Genomic DNA, 9,618 nt, shown 5'->3' with positions numbered 1-9,618 from the left:
GATCTTGTGATGCAACTGCTTCCAGAACGAGAGTGAGCTTCTTGCAATGGCCCTGACATTGCCCTTGTAGAGCATATGGGTAACTCTTTGATTGCTAGTACATGCAATCCAGGGATCAGAGCGTATCTGGGCACCCTCTTGCTTTCAACAGTGGTATTAGCCTTGTGGTGTTTACGATAGTTGGTTCCCTCAAGTACTCCGGTCCAAACAACTTGATCATCGCAGTTGAAAAATTAACCATGACTTCAACACATGTGCTTTCAGATATTCGGAGGTACTCGTCCCACAAATCTACGGTCGCGCCATATGCAAGCATCTTCAAAGCAGCCGTTACCTTAATGTGATATGTGATCAATTCACGCCAATGTTGTGACCAAAACTCGTTCGCCGTTGGCCGCCGGCCACACGATCGAGACGCAGCCGCCGCGTCTCCGAAACTGAATCCGAGCAAACCCAAAAAAGCTTCAACATTCCTCGCGTCGAACAGCTGAAACTGAAGACAAATTCAATTCTTATCTTACGAATAAATTCCGAATTCGAAGCACGGACAGACTGACTGACAGAGTCAGTCTACCAAGTAACTCAGGGACGCGAAAGCCCCGAAACGCCCCGCGCTGACCGGGGATCCCGGCGCGTCCACACCCTCTGGCCCGAGGGCAAAACGGGGAAGCCAAGCACGAACGAGTTTCCCCTGCCCCCGTTGTTTTATTCGCCGCGACGCTCCACGTAAACCAAGAAACGGACGCCCGCGGCGAACGCGCGACGAGAGGAAGCCGGGACCCGAGCCAACCAACTCCCTCCCTCTCCCTCCCTCCGGCGCTCCTTCCTGATCCGCTTCCTCCGCCGAGCGATCCCACTCCCGCTCCCAGCTCTGTGTGCGCGAGAGAGGGGCCGGGCCGGGTCGGGTCGCGTCGCGTCGGGAGGAGCTAGCAATGGCGGACGCCTGGGGCCGGGCCAAGCGCGCGCTCGCCACCAAGCTCTGCATCCGCCTGCCGGACCGCCAGAGGGCCCTCGAGGACGCCCCGCCGCCGCCGCCGCCGGGACGCGAGGCGCACCATCCAACGACGGCGGTGGAGGCCGGCCCGGCGACGGGGGAGGAGAAGGCGAGGTCGCCGTCCGTGTCCTCGCGGCGGCTCTCCAGCTCCGGCAGCCGGGGCTCCAAGGTGAGGGCTCCATCTTCTTGGCCATTTCCATCCATTTCCTAATCGCTCTGGCCCCGTGCCAAACATCTTCTTGGAGACGCGGGGGAAAGATCGTGCGGGGAAAGATCCCCGCAGGAGTTTGACCGTGCTCGTCATCCTTCATCAATAAAAAAAACAGTGTTCATCATTTCCGTGTCTCATCTCTGCGCGTAGTGAAAGATCACCGTACGAGTTTGACGGAGTTCATCATTTCCGCGTGTCATCTCCGTCAAACAAACAAAATCGGGAGAAATTTATTTCTTTTGGTGTGCCTTCTCTTATTAACATTAAAATTTAAAAGATATACATTGAATGTGCTCACCAATTTCCCTACTGTTTTTTGGTGCAATTCATCCTCCTCGGAGGAGCAAGTTAATCAGATTACACAAGTCACGCCAATTCTTTTGCTTTCTCGTCTGTCACCACCTACCTGCAGTTTTTTTTTTCTAAAATAAAAAGCTACCTGCAGTTTTCAGTTACCAATTGTTTTCTCTTGCTTCCAGCTGGTCCTCATTTTGTTTTGACCAGTTATCTGCCACCAAGGTGGTAATAAGTTTCCTCACAGGGAAATCGCCAAACCGAAAAGTCTTTCCCACTTGTACTACACCTTGTGATCACCAACTGAAATTAACAAATGAGGATTATATTATACTCCGTTCGGAATTACTTGTCGCGAAAATGGATGTATCTAGACGTATTTTAGTTCTAGATACATCCATTTTCGAGACAAGTAATTCCGAACGGAGGGAATACTACTACTAGTGTAGTTGCCCACGTGCCTAACAGGTTATTTTACATAAATATAATCCATGGGCCAGGGCATGGCTTACCGGATTGAGTTTGGAGGCTAGGCTAGAGCTGTAGCTGATGGATTGCATTTGTCTTCTTATTTGTTCTTTTTTATGAAAAGATTGCATGTTTTTCTACAGTTATACTGCCACTGAAGAACAACTGCAATATTTCGTGGCTGCAGGCTTAACCTGTGATGCCTTGTGGTGCAGCTTGTTCAATTTTATCTGTATATCATGCAGTTACCTTTTCCTATTCATTCTTTTCCTGCCGTTTGTCTTTCCATGTGTTTTGACTGGTTGGTGCTGGTTGGCCCATCTAATTTGACTTGGGTCTTGGGCTCTCTGTCAGTTGGCTTCAACAAACAGCAGAGTCCTTTATGCAACGTGCTGAATTACTTCTACTATTAAAGAATATTTTCTGATGCCAAATTGCCAACCCACTTTATATAGCGAAATAGTATATTAATTTTCGTCTGGTCAGTCACTTAGACTGCTCCCGAGCTCCTTCATGACTATGTTTACTGTGGTTTCATTCAATAAAATGGGTGGAAAACCCCTTTCTTTCAAAAAAAGTATGTTAATCTATTCTGGTTTTACCGCTCTGATTGTTAATGCTTACCAAGAATGAAAGAAAGCAGAATACGGTGTTAGGATGTTCCGGTTCGTATTTTCTGATAGCGTCTACATGTGTTAATACCCAAATTCTCAGTTGATTTAGTATGGTTAGTTGATGCTAGCATATTTCATACTACACCTGATGTTTGACTGGTGGTTCTCTATGCCAATTTTCAAGATACGCAAATTCTGGTTCTTGGACCATCATGGTAAGTGTATAACCAACTTTTAGTTCTTCTCTTCTATTACGTGATAAATCCCTTCCATTTGATTGGTTGTACAGAGCCTCATGCAGTCTTGCTTATCCGCAGCATGTCGTATGAAAATCTGCAACACTGTTAGTGTGCTTGTCTGATGTTTACATCAACACAAGTGTTTCAATGGCATTATTCAGAGCACGTTTTTTACGCATCATTCAGAGCACATTTTATAACCAATTGGGGTAGAAGCTATGTTTTTTTGTGTGCTCAGTTGCAAGCTCTGATTCTATCATGCTAACTCTTCTGCGCTGGCTTTCTTGATTTCAGAGGGTATGTGCCATCTGCCTTGGCAGTATGAGGACAGGGCACGGACAGGCCCTGTTTACTGCTGAATGCTCCCATAAGTTCCATTTCCATTGCATCACCTCAAATGTTAGGCATGGCAACCATATCTGCCCAATATGCCGTGCCGACTGGAAAGAACTGCCCTTCCAGGGACCTCAACTTGCAGATGCCACTCATGGGAGAGCTAGAGTAAGCCCGGTAAATTGGCCCCAAGACGACGGACACATGGCTGTTATCCGCAGGCTTTCCAACTCATACAGTGGAAATCTGCTGGAGCAATTTCCTGTCTTCCGTACTCCCGAGGCAGACATTTTCAATGACGACGAGCAAATAGATATTCAGTCTGAAACTGTGGAGGACAGCAATGCAGTTACTGGTTCGGTTGAAATCAAGACATATGCAGAAGTGCAAGCCATACAGCAATCAGTGACCCAGAAGGTCTTCTCTATCTTGATCCATCTCAAGGCTCCGAAGTCCTTGGAGTCCGTGAGCTCCCGTGCACCTCTTGACCTTGTGACCGTGCTTGATGTCAGTGGCAGCATGAAAGGGGCAAAACTTGCACTTCTCAAGAAGGCAATGGGCTTTGTCATCCAGACGCTTGGGCCCAATGACCGGCTGTCTGTCATTGCCTTCTCATCTACGGCACGGAGGCTCTTTCCCCTTCGCCAAATGAACGTCAACGGACGAATGCAAGCCATGCATGCTGTGAATTCCCTTGTTGATGGCGGTGGCACAAACATTTCTGATGGGCTAAAGAAGGGTGCTAAAGTCATTGAGCACCGTCGGCTGAAGAATCCTGTTTGCAGCATCATTCTTCTGTCGGATGGTCAAGACACATATTCGGTGCCAACCTTTGACGACGGGGTTCAGACAAACCACAGCATGCTTGTTCCTCCCTCAATCCTGCCTGGAACAGGTAATCATGTGCAAATCCACACCTTTGGTTTCGGCGCAGATCATGACTCGGCGGCGATGCATGCTATTGCGGAGACATCTAGCGGCACATTCTCATTTATTGATGCTGAAGGCTCAATCCAGAACGGATTTGCTCAGTGTATTGGTGGCCTCCTCAGTGTTGTGGTCAAGGAGATGCGGCTGGGCGTCGAGTGTGTGGACGAAGGCGTGGTACTCACCTCCATCAAGTCAGGCGGCTATGCAAGTGAAGTAGCCGTGGATGGACGTAACGGGTCAGTCGATATCGGCGACCTGTATGCAGATGAAGAGAGGGGGTTTCTGATCACCCTACATGTCCCAGCTGCACAGGGGCAGCAGACTGTACTGATCAAACCAAGCTGTACATACCAAGATGCAGTTACAACAGAGAGCATTCAGGTACATGGTTCAGAAGTGAGTGTTGAGCGTCCTGCATACTCTGTGGACTGCAAAATGTCTCCCGAGGTTGAGCGTGAGTGGCACCGCGTTCAAGCCATGGAGGACATGTCTGCTGCGCGGGCTGCAGCCGACGGAGGCGATTTCTCCCAGGCCGTGTCGATCCTCGAAGGCCGCACGAGGATCCTGGAGTCACAGGCAGCGCAATCTTCAGACAGCCAGTGCCTGGCGCTGATCACGGAGCTGAGGGAGATGCAGGAGAGGGTGGAAAGCCGGAGGAGGTACGACGAATCAGGCAGGGCCTTCATGCTGGCAGGCCTGAGCTCGCACTCGTGGCAGAGGGCCACGGCGCGCGGCGACTCGACGGAGCTCAACACCCAAATCCACACCTACCAGACGCCGTCGATGGTCGACATGCTGCACCGCTCGCAGACTCTCGTGCCCGCCGTCGTCGAGATGCTGAACCGCTCCCCGACCGTTGCTCCTTCACGCGGCTCCGGCCGGTCGGTGAGGTCGACAAAATCCTTCTCCGAGCGGCTGGCGTGACGCTGCTTATTCATCAGAACCAAGCTTCAAGAAATAACCTGTGAAGTGGTTAGGTGATTTGAGACTATCCAAATTATTTTTTAGTTTGATTATTCCTACAGCTATTGCTTCGATATATTTATTTTAAATACTCTAGTGGCCTAGTGGGCATGGGGTTAGAAAAATTAATTGATCTTGGGACATACAAGTACAAGTAGTTTCCTGTACATGATCAGTGTGACGCTCGAAAGGGAATGATAAATGTCATACCTGATAGCGGTGAAAATTGTGTTATTTCCTCCTTCTTTCCGTTATCTTGGGTGTTGTTTTGCCTTGCAAAAATGTCACCCTTGAATTGATGAGGATGGTGAAAGCTTTTAATCGTTGGTTAATAACAACATCCTTGTGCACTGCATTCTTGGCAGACAGTGTTGGTTATGTCTGTTCAGTTTCTGAATTTGGCTGGCTTGTGCAGAAAATATGTTTTTTTTGTTTTCAAATTGAGGAGCAGAGTTTGCCAATTTCATTTCTCATGAAATTGATAATACAGCAGCGTCCCATATGAGTCTCAAGCCCCTGTGCAAAAAGAACCAATGAACAGAACATAAACCCAGGAACGCTGCTACACACACGACCTGAACGATTTTCAGACGACACAGCAGATCAAGCCGTCCATGCATAGAGAAAAACTGGATAGCACCGTTAATTCCTCCATCGTCCACAGTTCGTGCTGTCGGCCGTCGTCCGCAGAGTAGTTTTAGCCCCTAAACTTCCCAGAGAAAATGAAAATCCAAGAACATAGTTCATGATCCAACTCAAGTTCATCTTGATCCCGATCCCTCAAAAGAAAAGTTCATCTTGATCCCAAACACACAGCTGACCACCCACCAAGTATACCTCCCTAGCGAGCAACAAATGAACTTGCAAGTGACCTATATCTTCCGCGTAGTCACAGAAACTGCACTTCTCACTACCACTCCAGCCTCTCTTATGTAGGTTATTCTTCAGTCAAATTACTACTTATTCTTGAACATTAACCGAAGAAAAACTTTAATTTTTAAAGGCACTTTTAGGAACCAGGGTAGCCTGAAAGGACACCAATTAACCTTGTAAGGCTTCCATCACTAGCTAGTTATCGTCGTGTACTTGACTGTAATCTGACCAGAAGAATTAAGCCCCATCAGCAGCCATGGTGATATCCCTACAATCATCATCTTGCAGTTGCTGCCATAAGTCAGCCAACTCACCCCTCAAACTCCTGCTAAACCTCGTTGATGTTTGTATTAGCTACAAACTGATTTTGTTACTCAGATTAGATAGCCCGTGGTTTCAGTCACTATATATGTAACTGAATTCATATGGTGAGTTGAGCAACTCGGTCAAGTTCCTGTCCTCCCATTATACAAAGGATAAAAGATGCTTGGATCATAATAACCAATTGTGATGATACGTGTGCTAGGCCATTTTGTACAGCGAATTAGCTACAAGGTGCATAAAGTATTGCCAAGTGGGTATGGATCTGCTGCACTGCTCGTTCATGAACTGAGGAAAATGTACTTGATTCACTGAGAAGCGAGACCAAAATTACATGATGCTATTGCTGCTGCAATTTACAAGCTAGCTTTGTTGACATGCTAACTGAAGAGGCTGGTACAGTGCACCTGATCATGGGCTCATCATCATGGCTCATGGTCATGGGTAAAAGGGTAAACATGTACACGAGACATGCATGAAGAACTATTGGCATGCGTGCGTGATCATGCATGCATGGTCCTTCCTAGCTATCACCGCCGGGATGATATCCCTGCGGCCAGTAGTACTGAAATTAACCTGCAGGCAGTATTGTATTACCTCTCCTTCCTTTCTTTCTTTCTTTACAATGGGACACATGCACATTGCCGTAGTAGTATTAGCACATGCAGTAGCCTAGTACTCGCCTGAGTCGCCTCCGCTGGAGCCGTCCTCGCCGTCGACGAGCCGCCAGAGGCTGTCCCAGAGCGCGTCCTCGTCGTCGGCCGGGAGCGGAAGGTCGAGCACCGCCGACGCCGCCGGGCACGGGCAGTAGCACTCCGCAGCCTCCATGCTGTTCATGTTGCCGACGGTGGTGATCACGGCCTGGTCCTCCTCCGGCGGGCTCTGCTGCTGCATCATCATCACCTGCGGCTGGTGGGTCTGCTGCTCCATCTGCAGCTGCATCTGCATCTCCTGCTGCTGCTGCTGGAGGAGGTGCAGCGCGTGGAGGTACTGGCGGTGCTGCTGCTGCTGCTGGAGCTGGTACTGGTGCAGCAGCTGCGCCCTGGCCCGCCTGGACGGCCGCGCCTTCTTGAAGTGCGTCCGCCAGTAGTTCTTGATCTCGTTGTCCGTCCTCCCCGGCAGGCACCGCGCGATCGCCGACCACCTGCGTCCGTCCATCCATTCACCCACGCGTCGCTCAGTTAGGCACCGCCCGCGCACCCAAGACCCAAGAAGATGCAGTCATACAGTACGTGGGCATCTACTACAGCCACTCCCACTGTAGTAGTAGACTGTACACGTCTGAATTTCAATGGAAATGGAAATGAGATGGAATATCGGGCAGCTTACCTGTTGCCGAGCATGGCGTGGAGCTGGAGGATGACGGTCTCCTCGTCGGCGGTGATCTTGCCCCGCTTCAGGTCCGGCCGGAGGTAGTTCACCCACCGCAGCCGGCAGCTCTTGCCGCTCCGCCGCAGCCCGGTGAGCTTGGCGACGGAGTTCCAGCTGCCCTCGCCCTGCTGCTGCACGTACTCGGTCAGCAGCCGGTCCTCCAGCGCCGTCCATGGCCCCTTCCTCCACGCCCCCTGCAACACCGCGCTGCTCATCGCGTCCATGGCCATGCAGCTCCCTCCCTATATACTATCACTCCTTCAACTGGCCAATCTCTAACTATTGCTAGTTAGTTAGCCACTAGGATTAATACTATTTGCTGGCTGTGGCTACGCTATCTATTGCTGAGCTTGCTGTGGCTCCGGTTCCCGGCTTGTATGACAGCTAGAATCTCCCCGCGCCGTGCCCGCCATTTATACGGCCGGCCGGGCTCCATCTCCGGTTGAGGAGATCGGCGTCGCGTCCTTGTCACCAGCAGCGACTAACAATTCCACTCCCACTTGCTAAGCTTATCGACATATTATATTCCTCTTCTCGCTGACAAAAAGCTCCCCCCTTCTATAGCTACTAGAATGTTGTGTGGTGATGCAATGCAAGTTAAATCTCGCAAGCATCTTTACCCCACCTTTAACTGTTTATAGTTTATTGTATCCTAAATTCCGAGCTAATCAATCATCCCACATATGATCGAGAGGGTTATCGATCCGATGCCCTTTTGCGTGAGTACGTACGTCGTGTCAAATACTAGTATACTGTAAATAAGCGTCCACTGTATTTTCAAATGAAGATGCTAGCTGCTGGTCTTCTTCTCAAGTAGTAAACTACTAGCAGGTATTTGACCAGTACTTGTTTTTATACAAGTCGCCGACTAGCGGGGCCCACAACATGTATTGGACCGGAACTAAAAAAATTGCTGAAAGTGAAAAAATTAACATGGTTAGGTATAGTCTTGTGATGCTAATTAGCTCGCTTCAAAAAGGAAAAGAAAAACTTATGTAAGCTAGCTGCGATGAACGCGTTGTTTTGAAGCGTGAACTCTGACGAAGGAAATTATTTCGCTAGTCTTGGATTATCAAATGTTGAGTTGCACGCTTACCTAACTGGTCTAGTAGTATATTCTATGAGACTATGAGTAAGATACTACTCTAGTTTTGCAAACACATTATGAAGACCAAAAAGTAAAAGCGTAAGGTAAGATGTGTCTAGCTAAGCATGCATTGCAATTTTCAACTTGCAAGTGGAGTGGACTATCTTTTACATCAACGAAGCCAGGAAGCGGTTAAAGTCAGTGTTTAACTATAAGTAAACAACCATTTAGGGACTTACGGTCAATGCCCCAAGTGGTACGTAGCTATATTGGGTAATGGAGGTCAATGTTGACCAGTCTTAAACGCGTACCCCATAATTAGTACTAGCTCAATCCAGAGGAAAGCTGCCACAACTCATATTCAACCTAGTGGAGTAATCTAATAGGGATCGATCCGTTAGTTTATAGCAGCCTGTTTAATTAGTAGGCCAAAGGTTCTTCTTAGCAACAGTATTTTATTTATGTGTGTTTCCAATGTATCCCGAAAACTACAAATTAAGTTAAAGTAAAAAAAAAATCCAAAAAAGATGGTGTCTATATCTTAAAGTGAGCCATGCACCGGTAAGTTTTTTCCGCAAAAAAAAAATGCACCGGCAAGTTTTTGTAAAAAATCGTTGGTTTGGAGGCTTGGTACAAAAAACTGAGTTAGAGTAGCATTTTGGGTTGTGAAAAAGTGCTTGGTTTTGGGTTTTTCTTTCATAGCTCACAAGTCAGCTTTGTCACCAAAATTTGAAATCTAGAAACAATACCGAGTCATTTGTTTTAATATTTTTTCTATGAACGCGCATTTCTTAAAAGGGGTCATGTAATCCCAAGACACAAATACGAATTGTGGCGAACTTATGGCCTTTTTCATCCCCAATAAATGTACATGTGCATGTGCAAAGCACACACAACTAACTAAAACATTAAAAAAAATA

General features: G+C 48.1%; 2 protein-coding genes across 2 annotated transcripts; one reads left to right on the top strand and one right to left on the bottom strand.

Annotated features, from left to right (window-relative positions):
• Positions 1-722: 722 nt before the first annotated feature.
• Positions 723-5,300, top strand: LOC123098983 (E3 ubiquitin-protein ligase WAV3). The gene is made up of 2 exons (XM_044521084.1): positions 723-1,163; positions 3,115-5,300. Exons 1-2 carry the CDS (start codon positions 933-935, stop codon positions 5,005-5,007), a joined length of 2,124 nt encoding a protein of 707 aa, XP_044377019.1. The 5' UTR covers positions 723-932; the 3' UTR covers positions 5,008-5,300.
• A 1,261-nt stretch (positions 5,301-6,561) lies between these two features.
• Positions 6,562-7,943, bottom strand: LOC123100565 (transcription factor MYB120). Its single transcript, XM_044522475.1, has 2 exons — positions 7,570-7,943; positions 6,562-7,384 (listed from the first exon to the last, which is right to left on the bottom strand). Exons 1-2 carry the CDS (start codon positions 7,839-7,841, stop codon positions 6,913-6,915), a joined length of 744 nt encoding a protein of 247 aa, XP_044378410.1. The 5' UTR covers positions 7,842-7,943; the 3' UTR covers positions 6,562-6,912.
• Between the last annotated feature and the right edge of the window lie 1,675 nt (positions 7,944-9,618).

This window comes from Triticum aestivum, chromosome 4D (genome assembly GCF_018294505.1).
Source record: "Triticum aestivum cultivar Chinese Spring chromosome 4D, IWGSC CS RefSeq v2.1, whole genome shotgun sequence".
NCBI lineage: Eukaryota > Viridiplantae > Streptophyta > Magnoliopsida > Poales > Poaceae > Triticum > Triticum aestivum.
The sequence above is the reverse complement of the archived record's forward strand: the minus strand, read 5'-3'. Positions and strand labels throughout refer to the sequence as shown.